The sequence below is a fragment of the Sturnira hondurensis genome, unplaced genomic scaffold, assembly GCF_014824575.4.
Source record: "Sturnira hondurensis isolate 20B ecotype Veracruz unplaced genomic scaffold, ASM1482457v3 Scaffold0005279, whole genome shotgun sequence".
Lineage (NCBI taxonomy): Eukaryota > Metazoa > Chordata > Mammalia > Chiroptera > Phyllostomidae > Sturnira > Sturnira hondurensis.
The window spans coordinates 18,028,046-18,054,050 of NW_028077910.1; the positions used below are offsets into that span (position 1 = coordinate 18,028,046).

The following is a 26,005-nucleotide window of genomic DNA, read 5'->3' on the forward strand; positions in this document are numbered from 1 at the left end:
TTGTCCATTTTTGGTTTCAGGCTTTTTGAAATATCCAAGACAGTGTACAAAAACGGGCAACGAAGTTAAATGGAGATGGCAGGCAAAGAATTTCTTTCTCAGTTTCTACTGCACTTTAAAAACTCCTGGCCACAATGTATTTTAGTGTCAAACATGTTACGCAGATTAGCCTTCTATTTACAACACCCGCGCCCTATATCCAGATCCACCACAGAATTTCTTCACTGACTGTCCTTGTTCGGCATTGAGATAGTAAGCTTTAGGGGATGGTGTGGGAGCAAAACTGTTTTCAGCCTGTTCTCTCCAACTCGACTGAAGCACTTGGCCTTTTGACCTCAACCACACAACATTTTCATTCCAGTCTCTTAAAATCGCTCTAATCAGTCTGGCTTATGGCTGTTCTGGAAGTGTCTAGGAGAGGTCAGATAAATGTTGAGGTGCCAGGAGAAAATCTTCTTGGGAAGACCTTAGGACACCCATTTCCAATCCAATCTTCTGTCCTAAACGTTTGCTTTATTAGTAGACACTAAGCCTGATATTTCTTACTAGGCAATTTTTTATAATTTAAAAACCTCCTCTGACAACATTCTGAAAACATGGCCGACCTCATATGCCTGCTGAACCCTCCTCTCACCATCCCCCAACTAAAATTAAGGCAAAGTCAGAACATCCCGAAAGAACACAAAGAAAATGCAATGTAATCACAATGGGTCACAAAGGAATCCATTCAAAAGGCAGCAATGTGGGGAACTAGAATCCGGGGGACCATTCCTAAAGAGAAAATGACTGAAAATTAGCAAGCACACAGACCAATACTAATAAAAACCAAATGGTTTTCTTACAAGCATCCTGGATTCTTCCACAATCCACTCCTCACTTTTAAATGATGGCTCTTTCTCCCGATTGTTTCTGTGGTATATCATGGAAGGAAAGGTTGGAGGTGGGGTGGGGCAATGCCTGATACTGAATGTGATGGACTGTGAGCTGATATAATTCATTCTCTGTCAACCTCCAGTTAAGTTCCAATTAAGGCAAGGTCAAGTCTTAGACCGCTCTCATTTGTCAGCACCAAGAAAAGCCATCACTATACAAATGTTCAAAAACTGGATTTACACAAGTAAGTGTGAGGGAAATTGTGAAGCACACAGTGAATTTACTCTGCAGAGCTTCAAATCTCAACAAAGGAGAGCTATTTTTTTGTGCGCTCTAGTTTGAGAAATAATCAGTTTATAATTAAATTTCTTATATGCATGGGACCAATTTACCTTAAATGCATATGCACACACACAGACACAAGCCTATAAATAGTTCTTAAGAATCCATTCACTATCAGATTTACAGATGAACAGATTTACATATAGAATGTTAAGCAGATAATTTTTCATTTGGGTTCAGCCAAAGAAACTTATGTAATAATGGTAATAATGATGAAGTCAATGTTTGACATATGTCAGTAATGAGAGGCACTTTTCTAAATTCTTTAACATTTAACTCTTTCTGGTAACTATATTTTTGTGGCTGTTTTTAGAGATGTAAAAATTGAAAGTAAGGAGTCTGTACCCACAGTCACATAGTTATTAAGTAACAAAGCTGAGGTTTAACTGTATGCAGCCTGGTGGCCAGAATCTGAGTTCTTAACTATGATGTTGGTTTTAATTCTTTTTCCTTCTTGTAACTGCTCTGTAATGTAGGACACATTACCCCTACTTGAAGGAAACATAGTCACAGAGTACTTACATGCCCAAGGTCATCAATATGAGTTTAGATTGTGCCCTGGTCTAATTTTAAGCCGATGTCTTTTCTACAATGTCATGCTGCCATAACTCCAAATAACAAGAGGGTGAGAATCCAAATTAAATTATGCAAAAACCACTGTATTTTTTGATGCTCAATTAAAATTTTAATTGCCCTGTAATAGGAATGTAGCTACCTGAATTTTTTCCACCTCATTTGGCCCTGGATTTTAGAACTTCTTGAGATAATCACAGAAATACTGAGTCTAATGGACCCACAATAATGATCCTTAGTTGGTTTTCCCTGAACTAGTGAGATTCTTCAGCCTTATCTCATAGTCTATTTAAATGAATGACTCACAGCCAAGAGAGGATGGTCAACATTTTTCCAGTAGGGGTTTCCTCCAACTTTCACAACCAAAAACATATTCTGCTAGTAAACGAAAGCCCTGAAACTTTGTTACAGTTAAGTTGAGGTGCCATAAGTCTAAAAATAATTTCTCTTTTTTAGGTCCAATTTGCATTTCGAATCCTAAAAGATTCTTTGCTAGCAAAAAGCTATTAGAAGTTAAACTGCAATTTAAATGCAATGTATCACTTAAAATTAGGGCTGTGTGTTGATTAGAGTGCTAATGAATAATCTAGTTTTTTGAAGGAAATATATGGAACGTTACAAAAAGGCTCCACTGCATCTTTAGTGACCTTCTTAGGGGGATCCCCAGCTCCCTGGACATTGACGGATGCGTCTACAGAGGGTGCAATGAGATGACATGTCCATGTTTCTCCCATTAAAACGTTTTGTTATTTTGGATGATGCTATTGAACAGGACTAATCATGTCAACTTCAATAGTATATAATTATTGAGAGTAACTCAAACTTCCTTCCTCTTTGCACCGGTGTGGTTGGGGAAAGGTGGAAAATGATCAGAGCAGGAGCACCGCTGGGCTGGTGGTGCCTTTCCAATGCTGCCTAAAATGAAGTCCACGTCGGAAAATGGGCTCTCTCCTAGTGAGCGTTTTTAAATCTAGCACTTACTGATGAACGGAGCACTTAGTTGACACAAATGTTTGGCTCCACATGTTTATGTTTTTCAATGAATAAACAGCTCTTTTATATTATAGAAAGCCCAAAGGATTATGTGAAATCATTTGCCTCTTCCAAAAAGAGTTTTTCCTTTTATAACACGAAAAGACTGAATGTTTTCATTTCATCGTGACCAGTATTTGTCAGTGCCCTCTATGTGTAATATCATTTAGAACTGAATATACCACGATGAACGAACAGACATAATAGTTGCCTTCACAGAGCTTGCGAGTTTTCCTCGGAGAGAAGGCTGTTTCTTTCATAACGTACATGAACTCCTCTAATGCAACTGTATCTAGATGTGAGGGGTTGTTAGTTCACATTTCAGCTCCCAAACACATCCAGTATTCAGCTGACATGTAAAACTTCTACTTCAGGTATCATCTGGAGCCATTGTAAGGTGCCATTTGCAATGGGCTTCTATGAACTAGCTTATGCTTGTATGTGCGAGCTGATTGCGGATTCGAATGAGCATGCTAGGCATGAAACAACCAGGGATGGAGGAGCCTTAGACATTGACTGGTGAAAAGTGGCGACACTTCACTAAATAGTGTTGCCCCTCCTTCTTGCATCCCAGGGAAGGAGAGCATGGGGGCTTCATTAAAGTAGAGCAGAAATGAGTCACTGAGAGGGGAGAAGCTCTGAAAGAACTGGGTGGAAAAGAAAGGCCACACTGGTGGATATATTAGCTTTAGAGAGCTGGAAATGCTCACCTAAGTAGGAGGTCAGTTGACAATAATCCCTGAAACAGGAAAATAGTGGGAAAGAAAGAAACATATAGAAACTGTTACCTTGCTGACCTACTTCTAGCTTAAGAAGGTAGAATTCGTGAGGTAATTAAACTGAGAAAGGAACAATCGACTTCTAGCAAAGGCAATAGATAGATCAGACAGAGAAGGACTAAACTTAGGAGCCTGACAGAGAAATACAGAACTAAGAAATCTGACTTACATAAATGGAATAAAACCAGACTGAAAACACTTCTTTGCTGCTGTATTTGTGTGCCGGGTACCCTGACAAATCACTTCATTTTAATAACAATGGTTTTGTGATCTCAAGACAAGGAACCTGAGCATAAATATAAAAAATGACTAAAATGTTCATTCATTCAACCAATATCCACTGACAACTTGCTACGTGCCATGCACCTTGCTAGTTGCTGGAAACAGGATGGTGAATAAGATACAGTCAACACTTACATTATGGTGGGCAAACCTAGACATTGGAAACTAATGAGTAAAATGTGAGTGCTGTGTGCAGAGGGCAGGGTGTGCCGGAAATGAAGGAGAAATTAGCCAGGCAAAGGTGGAGAAGATAGAGAGCAGTTCGTTCATTCATTCATTCATTCATTCACTCACTCATTCAACAAATACTTGAGTCAGATACCAAGCTGTGATCCAGGCTGAGAAGGTGGGTGATGGCCTTGACAAGAGAGGCAACGGAAAGAAGACTAGAGTGTGGAGAGGCTGGGTGTGGAGTGGGCCATCCTCTAAAGGAAGGATGCAGGGTGGATAAAGGATGAAGAACTATGTTCTCCAGGCTTCCACACCCCAGAAGAAGCACTACCTGCCTTTGATTGGTGACAGTAGGTATGTGGGAACTAATAAGCAGGGGTTTGGTCTTTGTCACTCTGACCATTGAAGTGGAGGGATCTGATCATGGGAAAGAGGACTTCCTCTTGCTGAGGGTGAAGGAAACAGCCAGCATGTCCTAGAAGTCCTCATCATGGACATTTCATGAGAACAGGTCTCCTTTACTGTCAATCTATCTTTATGGCTAGTCACAACATTGTAAATCACCTCTTTAACACATGGCCTGTCAAGTCAACTTAAGTTTTCACGAGCCCTAGCTTGGACTATTCTTCCCATGAACCCAGGCAGAGTTCTTATGGATTGCACATGTTACGCTGCTGCCGACCTCTTCTGTAAGGCTCATGCATCACAGCATCATTTGTATGACCATATGGTTCGGTGAGGGATGGAGCCTCAGACCATCAAAATGCAACAACTGATCAGTATGAGGTGTGCAATTTCTGAGAAATAACTCAAAGTATATTTCCAGGTAACCCACAGACTATAAAAGCAATAGTAATTGTAACCCTTCACTGAAAGCAAGGATTCTAATTCCAGCATTTTGCACAATGACGAGTCCATAATAGACATTCCAAAAGAATCCTTTATTCTCAGTTAAGAAAAAGTATTCTTATAGTAAATGATCACCATCTGTTACTTAGAAACTTTAAAAACCACACATGTTCTATATCAGAATCTTAAAATATTTTGATGCTGGTTTCTTTTTCCTGCTGCTACACTTGAATTTTAAAATGACTTGTATTGCTCCCTTAAAGTTAGATGGGAAATATCTGAAAAGTTTGGAATTTTCTCACATAATTAAATTTTATTGTATTAAATAAAACAGGATAATTGATTCCTGCCTCCTAAGTTTTTAAAATTAATATGTGTGGTGGCTGATGGCTGAGGAAAAAACAGGATCCTTGACTTTCTTTGTTGGTGTACAAAATTAGTGAACTGTTCCTTCCTTCGAAAATAAAGACACATTTTTTTTCCATACAAAATGTTTGTCATTTGTGTAAATTGGGCTCGGGTAGAAGTAGTCTGAGCCAGTCCAATGACAGTGAACCTTATTTAGGTAGACTACAGGGGTCAGAAAGAGAGGACACTTCTACCTAAGAGTCATGGAAGAAGCTACACAGGATGAGGACCAGCAGGCAGCTGTGATGAAGAAGCTGCAACAGCAGACACTGTGTGGTGACCCAAGAAAGTTCAGGGTCCAAGAGCCTGGCAAAACATGATAAGGTTAAGAGCTAAGTTCAATTCCAATCCCAGAATACAGAAGAAAAGCAGAAGCTCAGTTTCTAGAACTGGGGAATGAGTAAGACATGAGATCCCAAGATACAAGGTAGTAACCATTTACTAGAGCTGAGGTCAGAGACAAGAAGCTGACTGGAGGTGGAGCCAGAGCCATTGACCTTGGCCTTAGTGGGTGCCAGGGCCTGCTATGGGTTGATCCTGCAGAAGGGGCCTTGCATGGAACTCAACCAGTTTGTCAGCTTCTCCAATCATCCCACTTCTTTTCTTTGTTTTAATTTTATTGCTGCAGTTGAAATATAACATGTAAAGTTCCATAACATGTATTGCTACTGTCTTACGGTCTCTTTTAAAGGGTGCATATGTACATGGGTATGTGTTTGAGAGGACTTGCTGTCTCACTTGTGCCATTTCTTCTCAACGTGCTGTCGGATCCTTGCTACAGAACATCATACACAGTGCTTTGAGACATTTTCTGTTCAGTTGATGGCCTTTTTATAAAGTTTCCTTTATTTAACTCACTCAAATATAATTAACTTATTTCTCTGAATAAATACAATTATTAATACTTTGCTCCTTGGCTTCTAAGTTAGTGACCTCATTACTTGCTACATACATGTATTTCAGGACAATGAATTCATTTTGGTTTAAGCCTGGTAGAGGTGTCAAAAACATCCTAATTTTATTCAGCTAATTTAATTATGCCAGAAAATTAAGCCGATGGATTAAACAAAAGCTGTTTTCTCAGAGTGTTTATAAGTCAGTACAGGATTCTGAAGCATATTTTAAAGCACAAGTTTTTAATGACTTGGGAGTTCTTTAAATAAGAATTTCTTTTCAGTTCAGAGAACCTTGATTAAAAAAAAGAAACTACATAAAAGTTATGGCTGGGACATATCAGTGATGTAGTTGGCTTGCCTGTTCTGCCTTAAGCCTCAAGACCCCCTGCTTGCTATTGGCTACCTCCTAGTTGACTTCAGTTTGACTCCCCAGTCACCTAGTCTGGGCTGTGAACCAGCCCTCTGTTTTTATTAGCTTCTCGGCTACTGTCAGATTCCTCTCGACCAAAGAGTTCTTTAGAAAGACATTTTAATATCTGAAATGTAACAATTCTCTTTTTTATTTTTTAATTTTTAAGGAAGATTTTTGCCTCTAAGAAATGCTTAACAAACATTTTGTTTCAAGGAAAGAACTCACTGATCCTCTTTTTGAGTTTTTTAACTAGGCTAGTGAAAAGATAAAAAAGTGAATTCATTAGTAGTTCTAATTCTACCAAATGGAGGTCTACAATAATATGCCAGACAGGTGGCCTTCTAACACCTGCCTTTTCTAAGGAAAAATTTTAAAAATACTCAATATTGGTTGACATTCAATATGATATTAGTTTCAGGTGTACAGCATAGTGGTTAGACACTTATGTAACTTCTGAGGCCAACGTCTCCTCCTGCTGATTGCTTTTACCCACTTGAGTGGTATAATTACACATGACAACACACCAGGCAAAAACTCTAACCTACCTGAGCTAATTTCTAGATCAGGTGGCACACTGTACGACTCTAGAATCTCACTTTTGTCAGCAAACATTTACCTCTACCCAGAATAGAACATCCTGCAAACCTATCTCTCTAGAGAAGGAAAGAAAAGGGTTTGGGTTGTGAGGGGAAATAGAATTAGAAGAACATTTCTGGAATTCCCTTGGGCAAGGAGCGAGGACTGAAATCAGCCCTAAGCCTACTCAGAGAAGGCTCCCTCCTGCTCTCTAGGTTAACTGAAACCCCTCCCCCTGAAGCTCTCTTACCTCTATGAAAGGCAACACTGCCTGCCTATCACCCCTCTGCAGCACCCAAATCATTACTCTCCACCACGTTGATTTTAGGCCTCCACCAGCCGACCACCTCAGTCTCAACTCTTTTATCTCTGCCATCTGCTAACTTCCCAGACATTTACCTCTGTTTATTAAAGACTGGTATCTTGCTCCTGGTCTTCCCTTCCTGAAAGTTCTACCACCTTCCCAGCTAACAGCAGGGGCTATGTGGAGACACACAAAACACCTCTGTTAACCCTCTAGCTTAAGAATGTCTTACTTTCTAAATTCTCATGACCTTCAGCTCCATGTCACATCCTTCCATGCATTTTCATGGTAATTCCTGATAACACCCAGAGCAGTTTCACCCTTGAAATCTTCAACTTGAGTAACCCATGCTCCAATCATACACAGTCCTCAGAGGTCTTTTCTTTAGTCTCTCTACACTTGTGCTTCAACTTCACCGAGAATTCTCACCCTGTGCCCAAGCTACTTTTCCGTTGCCTTTCTTGTACCTTCTAACCTATGTCCTGTGATGCCATCATTTAAGTCATCGTCTCACCTAAGTATTTCCTTCCCTTGTTCCCTGAAAATGACCCTATCTGAAATCTATCCATCTGCCTTCCTTTTTTCCCAACTCCAGGCTAAGATATTTAATCATGGGTTTTAAATATTTAGTGATTGATTTGTTTAGTGTCTTTCTCATTTTTAACTGTAAGCTCCATGTGAGTAGGAACACTGTGTTGTTCATTTCTGCATTTGCAGGAACTAGAGCATAGCTCAATGAATACCTGTGGAAGATATTATTCACAATGCCAGGAAAATCCCTTAACTGTGTGGTTTAATGCCATTTCTGATTATGGCCTTCGACTCTAACAGGGTCATTAGTTCTGGGCACAGCCTTTCCACATGGCCCTCCCTCCCCTTCCACTGCCCCTCTTCAGCCTTCAATACTCTCCTACTTTCTCTGTCCACTCTTTCCCAGGGCAAATTTTGCCTTTTACCTTCCAGAAAAAACTAAAGCAACTGAATGATGAGTCATATGGTTTCCTATCCTTCCCAGCCTCCAAACCACCACTGCCTCTTTCCCAAGTCCTGTTGTCTGTTCTCTGGACACATCCTCTCCTGCATGCCCAAGAACAAGATGTACACATTGTCTGGTCTTGTGTACTGCCCTGGACTGGTTTTCCTTCTACCTCCCTGACCCCTCCTCTCAGTCTCTTTTGGAAATCTCCACTTCCTTTTTGGGAAATCCCAACCACATCATCCATTTGCTGATGACTCCTGAGTCCTTATCTCCAACCCTGACTTCCCTGAACTTCGACCTGTGGAAGACCTGCCAGTATCTCGGATCTACACTGTCTCAAAGGGAACTTTTTGTGCACTGGCCCCAGCCTATTGCGCACACAGCTCTTCCTCTCTGTTCCCTGGCTCAGTGAAAGGCCACACACCATCCAGTTTCCCAAGTCAGAAACTTGGAGTTATACTTTACTCCCTTCTCAGTACTTCACATATTTATATAAATGTCATGTCTTATGAATTATACCTGCTAAATATTCTCAAATCTATCTTTGTTTTTGTTCTGTTACCATTCAAATAGGGGCAACCATGAGCTGCCATGGGTAGCGGCCTAATTTCCTGCCTGCAGCCATTTTTTAAGTTATAGTCACTGGTCCTTCTCAGTAATTCTGACCAAGTCACACTTCATTTAAAACTTTTCCTTCTGGCCCTGATTGGTGTAGCTCAATTGGTTGGGTGTCATCCTGTAAGGTGAAAGTTCGCTGATTTGATTCCTGGTCACGGCACACGCATGGGTGGCCAGTTCTCTCCCTGGCTGGCTGTGGCGCATTCGAGGGGACAACCAATCAATGTTTCTCTCTTTCTCCCTCCTTTCCCTTCTCTCTAAAAATAAACAAATAATCTAAACAATTAAAAAATAAAACCCTTCCTTCTGTAACTGCCAGTTCTGTTCGTAGAAGGTCCATGCACCCTAACACAGACTACAAGATCCGGCTCTTCCTCACACCTGTGCAAATACTCCACACTTCCCTCTCACTCCCGCGCTCACATCCCCATACACACGTTCTCCGACTTGGCCCTGTCGCTATTCTTTCAGCTCCTCAGTCTTGCCCAGCTCTCCTAGCACCTAGGAGACAGAAGTGTTATATTTGTATGGGTAAATCTTTGCCTCCACTTCACCAGGGCTGAGCTTGATAGCAGGAGAGTGTGAGAATGCTACACCTCTGCTTAAAATCCTTAGATGATCCTTGTAACACATTTATTCATTTTCTACTGATTTTAGGGGGAATTACAACCCGGGTGGCATATGAACTAGCATCACATCTCACTCGCCTGGAGCACTCCACAGTACATCCTAGCCATCAGGAACCACGTGCAGGTCCTAAACTCGCCACGTCTTTGCCTGCATCTCACAACCAGCCTGTATGTACGGGCTGTCCTCTGCTTCCCGGTCTGGCAATCTCCGACTGTCCTTCAGAACCTAGTGGGCGGTGTTTCCGCTGGAGAATTCCCCCTGGTCCCCTTACCATCACTACCTGCCCACTCCCATGACTGATCTAGTTAGGGGTTCCAGCAGGGCACTCTGAATATTCATCATAGCACTTACCAAAACCATAAGGTGATTTGTCTATTGTTCTGTTATGCTGACCAGACTATCATTTTCCTGAAGGGAAAGAGTATCTTATTCTCAGTTTCTAGAAAAGTCTTCAACATTTAGAAGGTGCCCGATCAATGCTATTGGTTTAAGAAAATGAACAAGTAAATAAATAGGCGAATAAATAAACTAATGAGTGGATGAGGAGAGACATTGTTCTGAAGTCCCTGTGAAAACATTCATGCCCGCCTTATCCTGGGACACATCTCAGGAGGGCATTCCAGGTTCAGCTTCTACATTGTTAGCAGAAAAGCAGGCCCAGTATCTCATTCAGAATTAGTTTTCCCTGAGTAGCGCAGTCTGAAATGGCACCTACTGAAGAAATTTGTTGGCCAACATATACCTTCTTTTGAAAATGCAAATGTTCCTACATACCTTCATGCCCATTTATTTACCTGAATTGCTTTTTCTCCTAACACCTAACAAAGTGCACCCCACTGAATGCACAGGAACTTTGTACCTCACAGAGGAGAGAAGGTCTGGTGTGGATATATTTTAAAAGCCTCCCAAATTACTCTAAAAGCAGCCATAGGTGAGAATCACTATTCTCCAGTGCTTCCTAAACTTTATTATGCACACTACTCTCCTGGGGACTCTAGAAGGGATAGCTGTCGTTGACTCAGTATGGTTTAGGTGGGGCCTGGAAATTTGTATTTGCTGATGCTAAGGCTGCTGGTCTTGGACCACACTTTGAATAGCAAAGATCTAGTTATTCCCCTCTTGCTACAGGCCTCTGTTTTTTTTTTTAAGGGGTTAATCCATGGTGAGGAAAAGGCTAACAGAGAGGGTCTCCAAAGGCACACAGAGCAGCTACATGTTCAAATCCAGGTGTGTCTGCTGGTAGGTTTTGCTTTGCAGGAAACATGGATCCAAGTGTCCATTTCTGACTGTGCTCCTTTCGGATGAATCACAGGCTAACCTGTCACCCACCCCCGTGTTGAGTTGGAGCCCGATAGTCAAAGAAAATGTTACCTGAGAATATCTGAAATGTACTACTCTCCCTCTCTCCTCCTCTCCCTCTTTTTTAGCTACATCATTCTCTTTAAAAATATTCTGATTGTTTTTTGATTCTCAATAAACAGTTTTAAACAGAGCATTTGTAACAGTCATGAAAGAGCACATTAAATGGAATACATCTGTGCGTTATACGGATGGCGCATCTCCCTGAAGGATTCGTAATGTGAAATGGGCTGTCATTAGTCTTTGCTTTTCCTCTGTAAAATGAGACACTTTTAATTACAACTTTTCAGATTAGGAAAACAAAATGCAGAAAGCTAAACTGACCCAATTAAGATCACATACTAGCAAACACAGGATATGGCCAGAACTGGCACGTTAGCCTTTCCAGGCTAAATTGGCTTAGAGGAAAATGAAACACTCATCTTTCAAAGACTGTGCTGTAATTACTCATAACACTTGCAACTCTTTGAAACGAAGTTTACTATTTAACAGCCTTTCTCCTGCACGCATCTATCACTGGAATTTATTTATACTCTAGTCATCTAATTATTAACTTCCAGTGCTTGGGAAAGAATTCAAAGTGGCCTTACAGGAATACGTAAAATAAGTGAATTCACACTCACTGGATGAGAAAGAAAAAGGGAGTAATGCTAGTGAATCAAATGTATGCAGAGGTCCTGCAATCATAAGCTACAAACAACCCCTTACTTACTAGCAGTCAAGGCGAACAGGGAAACACGCCACAGGACCCGTACAAAAAACGAACACATTTTTCCAGGAGCGGGATTGTCCCTGGTCATGGCTCTCTGGCAGACCCAGCAGCTAAACTTGGACTCAGAGATGGCTGGTGCACCTGGCCCTTCCATCCTGCACACAACTCTGACTTCTTCTGAAAGGGAAACCCCAGGGCATGCGAACAATGCTCCCAATGTCTAACTCAAAAGTAATTTAACTTGCTAGTTGATTTACTATTTTCCATAGAGTTTTCATCAATATAACCCTAATATAATCAACGACTAAGTACTCAAATTGCAAAGCTTGAGTTAAGTTATTTAATACAGATTTGGTACATATGGTACATTTGGTACTACACATACTCATTTTGATTTGTAAAAATAGAAATCAATGCACTCAATATTTAACAGCAAGCATAAGGCCAGAATATAAGATAATTACTTGTAAATGGATATTAGAGATGGAAAAAAGGGTGAGAGAGGTTTTTTTTTAACAATCTTACTGAGTTATAATTTGCATATCATCAATTAACCCAATTATTTAATATAAACTGATACAGTTGTGCCACCATCACTGTAACCCAATTTCAGAATACCCCCATCATCCCAGAAAGTTCCCTGGTGCCCACTTACAGCGATCCCTTCTCCACTCCGAGCCCTAAGCAACAGCAATTCCGCTTTCTGCCTCTCCAAGCTTGCCTTTTCTGGAAATTTCACATAAATACAATGAAATAATACACAGTCTTTGTGTCTTGCTTATTTTACTTAGCCTGGTGCTTTGGGGGTTCATCCTCATTGTTGCGTGGATCACAGCAATGATTTTTTACTGTGGTGTAGTGAGTACTCCCCTTTCCAGCTGTACCACCCTCTGCTCACTCATCTGCTGTTGGCTGACATCAGAGCTGTTTCTACGTGTGGGCAATGATGAATAATACTGCCATGGACAACGGCATAAATGTCCTTGTAGGAACATGTGTTTTTATTTCTCTTAGGTTCGTGCTTATGAGTGGAATTGCTGGGCTCTATGAAAAGCATATGTTTAATTTTCATAAACATTGTCCCACTTTTCCAAAGTGGTTTTTACACTTTCTGCTGGTATAGAGTGAAGTCTGTTACAGTCCACTAACGATATACAGCGGCTTCAGTTTTTCCGCATTCTCACTGACACTTAGTGTTGCCTATCTTTTCTGGGTAGCCCTTTTAGTTAGTACAGGTTTAGAAGATTTTAAACAGAGAGAACTTATTCCAATTTTTAGTCAGTTAAAAATAGGATCAAAATTCCTCTCGCCCCATTCACTCCATGCTCCCTGTAACTCCTCCTCTGAATAATTTCAGAAAATAAAATTTTTTATGATTTTAAGGCTACTAAACTTTCCCTCTGTTATCTTGTTAATTTCATGAATTTCAATTCCCTTAAATAATCTTAAAAAATGCTATCAATTTGAGTTTTATGTTATATTGAAGGCTTCTCAAGAAGCACCTTGGAGTTGGTAATAACCAGGACAAAGCAAGACCCTTCCACCACAGAGGGGCCTTCCCATTTCTCTTACACCAGCGTGTTGGGTGAAGCTGGGGTCCTCATGCTGGTCTACACTCCATTTTATACCCACTCTCTTTTAAATATAGGTAATTTCTGCAGTTATAAAACAAACCTTTGGATTCAAAATAAGCTTACAAGGCATTGCTAATTTTCTTTCCCTTTAACTGATTAACCCAACTTATCTCTGTTTTTCATAGCTTGACCATGAATTTAAAAAAAAATGACACGGTACAACTGCCTAAAAACTAGCCAGAGGGTAAGAAAAACTATATGTTATATATGTGTGTGTTTATCATATAATTAGCTCTCTTTCTTGGAAAGAATTTAATTGACGAGTGTAAATTTTGACTGGAGAATTTTTAAAGCAAATACTGCTATACAACTGTCAGGAGAATGGTGTTGGGGTGGTCACCCACAGCAAATTACCACATGCCACATTTAAATTAACAAAGGTGTGCTTCAGCAGTCTTTCTACTAAGATGCCTGCTGAGTTCCTATTGCCTGAAAAAAATTTTTTCAGACCTAATTGTGGATTGCGTAATAAAATAACCTCATCTCCTACTGTGAAAGGTTGTAACTCGCAGGCCTCAGGAGTCAGTCCGCCATACTTATCTAGTGCCATTTTTCTTTACAAAGGTTTTTTTGGTGTGTTAATAGGCAAGAAAGGAGAGACCATGGTCCACAGAGAGGCAGAGAGTCTCTGTTGCTATCAAGAAAAGGCCAACTGGTGCCAGGATACTTCGCCTAGGGGACTACCAGGATCCAGCTTTTGCAGAAATGACCAGATGCTGGAAGTTTCATTTCCTTTAAAGATGATAGCTCAAGCTGCACAAAAGTGATAATAAATCAGAATGTGCATATATTCATCACGCTGAAAGCATCTTTCAGGTGAACAATGCCTCTTTTTCTTGTATTAATAATTGAGTATTCATGAAAAGTTTGCTTGGTTAGTAGAGAATGAAAGGAACTGGATGGTTCTGAGCAGTTGCATCCGGGTCTTGATGCCCCAGGAGCTTGCCTCTCAGCTGCCTCGGTGTGCAGGGCACAGCCTCCCCCTTGAACATATTGCCCATGTACCATGGCTTTTCTTTCCCCTGGGGAGTTTAGGACTGCACTGCCAACACTTGCTTCTTCAGACCCCTCTACTCCATGTTGTATTTGATGATGAAGCTGCTCACTGTTTTCAGTAAAGTAGTTGGCTTCTGGGTCTAAAAGACAGTCTCCTTCTGAGTCTGGATTTAACTATTTGGAGTCTCTGAGTGTCACCTTATGTCTTTCAGCAGGAGGGGCAGCACCTCTCATAGACTGTGTGCACAGGCCTAGGGTACTGAAAGTTTGAGACTCCCAGTCTTCTTTGCGGTAACATGGAGAAGTGACCGTAAATACAGGCTCTGGAGCCAGGCTGCCTCCTGGGTTAGAATCCTAATGCAAGTTTTGTCATCTGCAAAAAGAAAAGATAATAATACCTGCCTCACAGGGTCACTACGAGGATCAAATGTGTTAATAAGCACTAACTGCTTACAATAGTGTCAGACACATAAGACCTTTGGTAAGTGTTAGCTCTTATTAGTATATTTCATTATCTTCTATTTTTATTTTATTATACCCTATTTCCTGTTATTATTCTCCTGCATTCTATTGTTCACTCCTCTATTAATCTATTTAACATTCCTTCCTTATACCTGCATATCACCTTACTCAATGTAGAAAGAAAACAGCAGTTTGGTCAAACAAACAAACAAACAAACAAACATGTGTGTATTTTCATTCTTCAAAGATAGTTTTAAAATAAAGGAACTATGGAGGGTGTGGTATTAGTTCTCTATTGCTGCTATAAAAATTAGCATGAACTGAGTGACTTAAGACAGCACCAGTTTATTGTTTTATAGCTCTGAAGGTCAGAATTCTAAAGAGGGCTGGCAGGGCTGCATTCTTTCAGAATGCTCTAGGGAAGGAACATTCCTTCGACTTTCCAGCTTCTAGAGGCTGCATACACGTCTTGGCTTGTGGCCACATCACTGCAGCCTCTGTGTCTGGCGCCACACCTCCTGCTCTGATTCTGACCCTCCTGCTCCCTCATCACTTGTGAGAACCCCGTGACTACATGACACCATCCAATTAATTCTGGATAATCTCCCCATATCAAGATCCTTAAGTCAATCATATCTGCAAAGTCTCTTTTGCTGTATAAGGTAACACATTCTCAGGATCCAGGGATGGGATGCAGGCACCTTTAAAGAGGCATCATTCTGCCTACCACCAAGGTAAAAGCATGATCTCTTCAGATCACGTAAGCCAGTGGTATCCAACCAGAGGTGACCATGCTGCCTCCAGTGACATTTGGCAACATCTGGAGATGTTTTTGGTTGTCACTACACACCTCGTGGGTAGAATCCAGGGACACTGGGAAACATCCTGTAATGTACAGGACAGCCTCCTCCCCCAACAAAGAATTATCCGGCCCCAAACGTCATCAGTGAGAAAGCTAAGAACACCTGATTGAAAGCACATGATTCCGTGAAATCTTCCAAGTTAGTAAGGTTGCAATGTAGTGGGAACCAGTTACAGGATTTAGATTTACATAGAGAAGTTTGAGAAATCACATACAAGCGCTATAACTCCACACCTTTGACAATCTTATATGGTAAATAAGAGATGAAGAATATTACTCATATTTAATAGCAGGGTTTTAAGCACTGCCTTACCTGGTGATTTGTTAAGTAGTTTGTTTTATTTTAGGTCTGGTGTAATCTTTCACACTGCTGCAATTCATATATAGACAAGTGAATTTAAAGTGTTTACCATAAACATCATTTTGTATATATTAGGGATATTTAAATTCATAGATGTTCAGATTTTAGTACCTAAACTAACAATAAACAGATTTCAAGGTGACCCACAGCCTTCTACAATATATATATATATATATATATATATTTTATGCCTTAAGCTGGCCCCTTGACCTCGCAGAATCAAAGAGGGACGTGCACCTCCCATCCGCTGGCGGAAAGGTTTAAGTCAGAATCAACTCCACTCAAAGTAAGCACCTCAGCTCTCAATACTTAATTTTTCATTTCTCAAGAATTTCTGTACTCTGGTTTGGATTTTCCTAGCCTTTAAAAAAGTAAGTTATAGAATTGGTAGACGTTATATGTTTTTCAACATTTTTTTCTCCATCTTTTCATTTTCCTTTCTATCCACTCCACTCTTCTCATTCTCTCCCTTTCTTTATTACTTTTTTCTGTTCAAGGTTTCCTTTAGAGTTTTCTTAATTTGCAGCAACTTCTAAAAGCAACAGTTGCATTATCTATGGCAGAACAGATTTCCTAACTAGCAGAGGACTACGTGCGCATGGGTGTGAAATTGTATCCACAAGGGTTAATTTGAATTTCATTTTTCTTCACCCAGGAAGAGTAATAACTATGGATATGGAAGTAGTCTAACAGATTGTGGACCAACAGAGCAGAATGGAGAAACACACAATGCTATTCAGCAACCTTGTTTACCACTGAAGCTATTGCTCTTGTATACATTTCTCTGCCAAGATACAGTTCTACAAGGTGTTTTACATTTGGTATGATTTCTAAGCTACAATAAAAGGATACAGGTTAAATACATTTCAATGAGTTGAGACTTGTCAAATACTATTTAAAAAGCCAAATCCATACATCTAAACATTAAGTCACATCTAAGATTCCAGATTTCAAATATCACATTTCTCCCGGGGAGCATACTAATAGAGAAAAACATCAAGATCTCCTTGCCTACCTACTAGTGACAGGATCCAGTTTCTTCAAAACAAAATATAAGAAAAAAGAAAGAGGAAAATAAAAGTGTGAGGGAGAAGAGAAGAGACTGTGTGAAAGAGGCTTAAGAGACACAGGAGGTGTTTTAGGGATGAGAAATTTAGAGATAATTAGAGGGCAATGCATAAGTGGAAGTTCCTCAAAGCAGGATGGCATGAACATGTAACAGGGCAGCTGGTAGAGGGAACGGAGGGGGAGGAGTGGGGAGAGAGCAAATGGTAACTTTGACAGCTTGGGCACATTACTAACTCTGGCACAGGGACCCTGGATATCTCCCAGCCAAGGCACCTGTACAGCCATTTCCCTGAGGATGAAAGGGACTTCCCTGGTTTCTAGAAAACCAGAATGATTGGATGGGAAAGTGCCTGTTATGCTGAGCAGCAAATGGCTGTTACCCCAATCGAGTCTTCCTCAAGCTACCCACATCCTGTCTCAGGTTGAGTATACAGCTAGGGCAGTTAACGTCCAGAGCAAAAGAAATGATAATAATAATAATACATCAAAAAGCAATAAAGAAATACAAAGGAGCACATATTCAAAATATTAGACTGTAACCTTTAATCCTAAAATATCGTCCCACCATTATTTTGCAAAGGTCAGTGAATAACAAAAACCCAGATTAAGAACATGCAACAGCAAATGGTTACAAATATTTCAGGGCAGGTTATTTCTTGGAAGGAAGTTTAGAATCTCTTGTCAAAGGGCATTGATAGCGTGTTTATATCCAGGGTGCTTGCCCAGCTACACCTTTATTCTCCTTGTCAAAATGTTCTTTTTCACCACGCTCTGAAGGATGTGACTTCGGCAGTTCCCTACACTTCTCTGACCTTCCTTCCACTCTAATTTTTGATGTCCTCTTAAGTTCTGCTGTTATACCTCTTCTCTTCTCCTTTTGGGAACTCCAGTATTCCCAAGGCTCAGCTATCACCCCTGGGCTGACAGATCCGGCATCTACCCCGTGAGAGATTCTCTAACCCTCCATCTCTCCCTACCTGCTGGCTGTCCCCACTGGGATATCACCCCTGGCTTAGACTCAACACGTACAAATCCATATTAATCACACCCCTTCCTAAAACAGACTTAGCTCCTCACTTTCCTACTTCTGTATGCCCTCATACCATTCTCCTGAGTCCTTTAGGTTTTAAAACTGGGTATCATTTCCAAATTATTCAAATCCTTCATTTAGCAAGTCACTTCTATTGAGCCACCCAATTCTCCCTTCATGTTGCCCCATAGCTGTCTCATCCCACCACAGGCCAACCTCTCCAACTCACACTTGAATTACAGCAACAAGCCCTATCTGCCCACCCTTCCTGGTTTCCTGCTTCTCACTTAATCCATCTAAACTAGCATTCCCAGAATCACCTTTCAATTTTTTGCCTTATCAAGTGGCCTGTTCAGGAAAATATCCATTTCTCTGTTATTACAACATCAAGGCTAACCATAGATTTTCAAAGCTCTCAATGATGTGCCCCTATCTATCGTGCCTCCATTTTCACTTGAATTACACTTGGCAATGTGATTTATTCCTTCCTCTTTGTTGGGAATTCCCTCTACTGCATCTCCTCTTCCAATCCTAGCCCCGCTTCAGGGCCCCTCCCAAATCTCAACTTCTCCATGTAACCTAAATGAGTACGTGTCGCTCCCTCCTTACGTTCTTTTTTTAGAATAAACATGTCAATTAATCTACCATTTAAATACACTGTTATTTTTCTTGCCTGTAAGTGATCCAAAATGAGTAAAATTGTAAACAAAGCAAATTTAGAGATATGTCTATTAGCATTTGATTTTTAAATGTTATACATTAATTATAACACTACTATATTTCAAAGCCATCTTCTTACCTGATTTTGTGCAGTCTGCTGACTTGCAAATGCCATCTAGAAAAAGAAGGGTATACACATAAATATTTGCAATACACCTTCTAATTTCTCCCTATCTTTTGTTATAAAACCCACCAATTATACAACCAATTCTGTAAAGCAAGAACTGAGCCTGAATATTTCATATCATTGTTAGTAGTTTAAAAATGTGGAGGACTGAAGTGGGAAAATCCTAAATTTAAATATTTCACTATGAAGAAAAATGTGTTTATTACATCATCTCTACCCACTAAGCTCTAGGTCTTTTAAACTGAAATAACCAGTTGTTTTAGTCTGGGAATCATGATTTGTTTGTTTTTTTGGTCATTAAGGAACCAATCTTTTCTAATCCTTATTGTGAAACACTTCTAAGACTCAATTTCGACCTCTCACATTCCTGTGCCGCCTTTTCAAATTTCAATGACGCAATGAAAGTGACTAATTGAAGTTGGCCACAAAATTGTGTATACTTTAATCAAATGAAATTATACATTAGAATCCTCATAAAAACAGCATGAGGGCATTAAACACACTTGGCAAGGACTCACTGAGCTCAAACGTTAAAGACATCCACTTTAGTCAAAGTTATGTGTCTTGACATATTGATGTTAGACTTTATACATGTACCTTTATAGCACTACCTTTAATTTAACTGTCTTTCTCCTTAAAGCACCAGCGTCAGATGAAGACGTCACTCCCTTCGGCATTTACCTGTGCTGAGCTGGGGGAGGAACTCACCATCGTATTTCACATAGAGCGCGATCATGGTCACCGCGATGACGGCGAGGAGCAGGACCAGGACTGACAGACTGATCTCCAGGGGCGTCCATCGCTGTTTCTTCTTTGGCTTTGGAGTGTTGTTATCAGTTATATCCATCTGACTTTCTGATCTGCCCATCACCTAAAATCTGCAAAAAGTTCAAAAATGTGTAAAAAATGTTTCTAATAAACGTAATAAACAGATAAAAAGAAGAAGTATATGTATACAATTTTCCAAATGCTTAATGTGGATGAATAAAGTAGAGGCTAACTCATTTTAAGTAAGAAACAGAAGATTTTGGTTGACAGTGAAAATTTTTTTTTTTTTTTTGCCCTGGCTGGTGTGGCTCAATGGATTGAGTGCCGGCTGCCAACCAGTGGGTCACCAGTTGGATTCCCAATCAGGGCACTTGCCTGGGTTGCAGCTGGGTCCCCAGTGAAGGGGTGCATGGGAGGCAGCCGCACATTGATGTGTCTCTCCCTCTCTCTCTCCCTCCCTTCCCCTCTCCCTAAAAATAAATAAATTAAAATTTTAAAGTCAAGATTTTGATTCCGACAGAGAAAAATATGGAGCCCAATGAATTTGACAGGTCACTGTCCCAACCTTTCGTTTTTTCTTTTATATACATTCACAGAAGATCCAAGGAAAACTAAACAAGAGATTCAGTTAAATACTCACATAGGATTCCTTCAGCAGCTCCTAAGCAAATAATTGCTGTGCTATCATGAAGGAAAGTTTTAAACCACTGTTCTGAACTTTGGACGATGTCAAAGGTGAATTTTATATCATGTTCCAATGGTTCCCTTTATAAGCTTGGGAATGAGTAACTAACAGTTTGTGATTTTGACTAAGCAATATTTGAAACAGAAGTGCAGATTAAAAACAAACACATGGCAGTTTCTTTTTAGTCTTAAAAACAACTTTTGATTTTATAGCTCAAAATTATGACTACTGCTGATAAAGGTAGCTATTGGCTGGTTAGACAACATTCTGCAAAGGATCACTCACTGGACCAAAAGTCAGGGGCTCACCTCTAGGGATGAAAGATGTTAACCATAATTTCTTTGTGTAACTGAAGAACAAAAAATATGATTTAAAAAATCCTACCTTGTAGGTAAGAGTAACAATGGTCAAGATGTCTATCTATTTTAATATTAATACTTCTAATAATAGTGGACATGTATTGAGCATTTCCCATGTGTCAGTCATAGCCATTCATGCTTTACATGTACCAAGGCATTTAATTTTTGTAAGGGGCATATTGATATTCCAACCCTGCACAGCAGGAAATGGAGGTGCAGAAATGTCAGGTAATTTGCCCCAGGCTATACAATTAGTACATGTTCTTCATAAAGAACACATTTGGCCACTGTTTGACATAACATTGTGTCATCATATAATAAAAGCCATTGTAGATCACACAGCCTAAGTTTTGAGGGGAAATGTAAGGGATATTAAGCCTAAACATCTGATTTCACTATGTTTCTTTTAGAGTCCTGTTGATTCTCTAGGGCCATCTACGAAAGCCCAGATAACTTCAGTTTTTCTGCAGGGCTGGAATGTAGAAAAGAGCATTGTAAACTAACAGATTAGCTTTTCATAGCTTGACAAAAATTAAGCATGTAATTTAGTTCCTAGATGAAGCAACTGCTCAGAATTGCTCTTTTAGATAAAGATCTTTGTTGACTATACACAATTCCCTCAGGGTGTATTTTGTGGAAACTGAGGCACAGGATAAAGAAGAAACAGAGTCTACATTTGCAGTGTGGTCTGGCAGATCCAGCAGATAACTAGACATTCAATCTCCCTGGTGAATTATTAATAAGTGAACCACAGCAACTAAACTTGAAAGTTCTGGATACAGAGTCTTAAGCATGCTCTCCCCTTGATTACATGAGGCTATAACCAAGGACAGACTTTCAAATAAAAATATTTTATTAGACCATGAAAAGCATGTCTGTGCAATAAAAGTGGAATGCAATGTACCTGAATGTTAAAATGTCTTTCTTAATGGTTATGTAACTCATGTTGTCTTGGTCTCAGCCCCTGGGGTTATGATATGGAATTACATTGATCGTAGCCCTTGTAGTTTTAATAAGGGTGGTTGGGGAAAGAAAGGATGAAAACAAATTTAACACTTATACCATACAGGGAGATAAACAATCAAAACTTCCCTCAGAATAAACTGAGACTGACCTAAAGCACATATGAATCACACTTGCAGAAGTATTTCCCTTTCTTGACTATTTCTCTCCCTGCTCTAATAATATCTCAAAAGACAATCTAAAGAAACATAATATGACCCACTTCTGTTTTTAGTTCTTTCTCTGAAACAACAATCAGTTTCCCCAGAAAAACTTAGGGCCAAGAATCAGGGCAGCTATGGGGTTAAATGAAAGGTGCTCTTCAGCGCCACCAGGCTTCTGCAGGAAAACTTCTGGACTCTGTGGCTCTGCACCCAAGGCAGCAGAAATCATCACAGGAAACAACAGTAGGCAGGAGGGACTAAAGCTGTTTAGCACTTTTACCCAAGTCAAAGAATATCAGCTTTGAATCACCTGCAAGCTCTCCATCTGCCCTTTTTGGAAATCCTCTGCAAATTTCAGTCTTTTTGTTCCTAAGTAGTGCTGTTCAATAACAGCACTGAGCAAAGCAGAAATGATCCAAGTTTTAACCTCCTCATTAACTTTGTTATTCACTCCCAGGTAGTTCCGGCAGATTCAGTACCTTCTTTTAAAGACATAGAGGTCAGAATCTTGGACCTCAGGAAGTCCCAGATACTTGAATACTCAGCTCTATCACACCCAACACCATTTGAGAGAAGCCTTGGAAAGACAGCAATTACACAAAAGAAATATACATATATAAAAGTTGATACTTGCAGTCCCTAAATAAAACAAGATATGCCAAAATGTATTTCACCTTAACTGGAAATATGATGGAAGTCATAAACAGAAAAGTAGATGCTTTCATGGGACAGAATAGAGAATTAAGAGACCTAACCCAAAAGAATCTTACCAACTTGACAACATCATCCAATTAAATGATTATTTTGCCTAAGTGGAAGCTGAATTTCAAAGCAATATAAAGCAGAAATGCTTATACCAGTTGTAAATAGTCGCGTAGTCAAATCAAAGAACTCACAGCATAATTGGTTTGTTAAAAGGAAGTCTATAAACCTAAGCAATTTTCATCTTCACAGCACATGACTTCATTAATATTTCAGCAAGTGCCTGAAGGTACACTAGGCAATTAAAGTTTGTATTATGGAAACTGAGGCACAAGAAGCTGGAGAAACAAGTTCCAGAGTTAACTACAGCTTCAGAAGCACAGGAGGCAGGTACTCAAGAGAAATCATCATGTTTTCCCTGGACGTTAATTTGTGTTTGCTGGGTCAGGAATATGGAGTTCTGAACACTAAGTGCCATCCACATTACTCCCATGAGCTGCTCAACGAAAGTCACTGCATTGAGTCCCCAAAACTGTTGGACAGTTGCAGAGTGCTGGAACCCAGAAATAGTTCAGCAGAGAGAAATACACGCCTTCATAACCGATTTACCCATGAGGAGCTCCCAAACGCTGAGGATGTAAACCAGGTACCACTTTTCAGTTTAAATTACCATTTGCATCACATATAGGAGAGGAATAGACTTGACCCAGTGGCTAGAGATGAATGTTAGGTTGCCATATCTGTATTTTCAAATTACAAATAGACTGAGACCGACTAAGTAAGGAAACTTCATCTACAGAAGAACTGCCCCCCACCCCTGCCAGACAACCTTTGTGTGATTTAAGTACGCTATACTGCACAAATTACATAATAGGAAACTAAGGTTCTAAGCAAAATGAAGAGGAGAGATAATGAAAAGATCTTCAGGTTAGGAAAAGTAAGCATAGAAAAGTGAGTTGCAAAGGAGGAGAAAATCCGACAGAAATCAAAATGAAAAACAAACCTTGCTTAAAAAATAATAATAAAGGCAGTGTCTGTACAGCGGAACGGCAAATTCCCAGCCCCCAAACCAGCCCCGCTGCAAATAGGCAGCGTGATCTCGGTAACCGCACTTAACTCCACGAGTCAGCGGCTGCAGGCAGCTATGGAAATGAACCCAAAGAGTCGACCTGACTGCACTTGAGAGCTCTCCTCCAGGTCACCTCGGCCCCATGCCCTCACTCTTCAGGTCCCAGTACGGCTCCTTCCCTGGACACGCCTCCCTCGTCCTCGGCTGTGGGGTCCCGGGCTCTGAGATCCTGCGGGGTCCCAGCGGGTGCTGAGATCGCTCTGGACCTGACCCGTGGACCCCGCTCTTCGCACCTCGAGGACAGCTGCTCCCTCCCGGCTCTGACCTCCCCGTGCCCATCCCACCCGGTCCCACCACCCGGGGCTCTGGTGCCCTTCGGACTCCTCCTCGAGCTCCCCGGTGCCAGCTGGCTCTCCCGGGACTCGCCAGTGGGATTCGGGAGAAGTTGAAGGCTGCCGAGCAGACACATCCCGACCAATGAGCGCACGGGGCCAGGCGCCCCGCGGAGCGCCGGTCGGACCACAAGTCTGCCCGGGAGCGACAGGAGCCTCTCCGGGCTCCGGGCTGCGCCGGCTGAGGCCGGACTCCGGGGAGGTTACCAGCCCGCCTTGCCGAGGCGATGGGGACCCCCGGCATCCCTCCGACCCGCACCCGGAAGGACTCACCGTGGCCTCTCAGCAGATCCCTCGCCGGGAGTTGGGCGGCTGCTCCCGCCTGCGCTCGGTCCAGCTTCGCCACTTGCTCATCTCTGCGCCCCGCACGTCTCGGTGCTCTCACCACCCCCCTCCTCGCCGCTGCAGGACTAGCGAGAGGAGCAGTTCCCTGGGTGACCTGAAGGTTTCCACTAGGTCTCCCCAATCCTGTCACATCATGCGTGGGGGCCGGGTGTGCCTGTCTGTGTGTGTGTGTGTGTGTGTGTGTGTGTGTGTGTGTGTGTGTAAGAAACCCCCACCCCCAACCCATGCCCCACCTCACCCTTCCCAAAAGAGCTATGTCAAACATTCTTGGAATTGCTTAGCTTGGGGCTGTCTAGAAAACAATGCATTGCCTTTTTGAGATTCTGTTAAGTGCTGATGAAGATTCTGTCTTCCTCCCTACTGGAGCTCTTCTCGTTTTCTCACATTCTTATTTGATTCTTTCTCACATTCTTATTGATCCTTTTCCTCCCTTCATCCAGATTTACTTCCTTTCTCATTTTCCTTTATTTCTCTCCCTCCTTCCTTCTCGTTTCTTTCTTTTCTTTGCCTCAGTCTCCCCTTTTCCTTCTCTCCTTCCTTTCCTTCCCCCTTTGCTTTTTCGTCTTTCTTCCCCCTCTTTCTTTTTCTTAGTCAGACCAACATGATGTGAAGAGCTACATTCTGTACTGAAACTCTGCTCCTGCTTCCTGACTCGGGAATCTTGTAATGAGTGTATGTGAGGGCTGGGAGATGAAGAGTGAGAGAGCCGGAGAAAAATAAGCTTGAAGCGTGTCTGTAACTATGTTCTAAAATTGAATGTCGTGTGCCTGGGCCCCTTGTCAGTTAAATGCAGCCAAACAGCACGTCATTTAAGACCTGTGGTTCCTCCTCTAGGGGGTAAAAAATAAACCAACAAAATACTTTTTCCAAGACAGCTGTTTCTTTACAAAAGCTGCCTCTGTCAGCTATAAATATCAAGGAGCTCCGAAAAACTGAACACCCTCTATTTTTTTAATTTTTTATTTCAATTATTCAATTATTCATATATATAGGTAGCTTTCACATGGATCCGTCTCCTCATTTGAATCACATATAATTGCAAACACACACACTCACCCACACACCTCTTGGGAAATTTGTGTTGAAATACAGGTGGATTTTCCTAGACTTGGCAGTCTGTTTTTTTATTGATATTTTCAGAGCATTTTACCCCAAAGCAGCAGCCATATCTGTTTTTAACATCAAAATAACTCACTGCTTGAGAGACCCTCTGCACTGATAAATTTTACATACTTTTCATAGTAGAGAAAGCTGAAAAGCAAGAAGAAAAAGTGATACTTGCTCATGAAACAGTAAATGGAATACAAAGGACAGGCATTAAAAGACGTCATAACAATCATTAAATTAGATGAATATAGAGAGATCTACTGTTTAGAGATCAAAAGTATTTTCTATGTTTTACTCTTTCTTGGTGCATGTTTCCGGACAATACTTAATCCTCACAGCAATCTGAAAATATCGGTG

The 26,005-nt window shown here is 40.9% G+C and overlaps 1 protein-coding gene across 4 annotated transcripts in view; it reads right to left on the reverse strand.

The window, feature by feature from the left end:
* Nucleotides 1–24,559, reverse strand: part of MME (membrane metalloendopeptidase) — an 88,995-nt gene extending 64,436 nt beyond the window's left edge. The window contains exons 1-3 of one of the 4 annotated variants that reach the window (XM_037046694.1): nt 23,739–23,839; nt 19,764–19,933; nt 19,008–19,043 (exon numbers count right to left, since the gene is read on the reverse strand). In XM_037046694.1, coding sequence (XP_036902589.1) covers nt 19,008–19,043; nt 19,764–19,923 — 196 coding nt within the window. In that variant the 5' untranslated portion in view covers nt 19,924–19,933; nt 23,739–23,839. Of the gene's footprint in view, nt 1–19,007; nt 19,044–19,763; nt 19,934–20,463; nt 20,543–22,343; nt 22,509–23,738; nt 23,840–24,469 lie in introns of those variants that run through there. The other 3 variants (XM_037046693.1, XM_037046695.1, XM_037046692.1) reach the window with 3 other exon arrangements.
* Nucleotides 24,560–26,005: the final 1,446 nt, after the last annotated feature.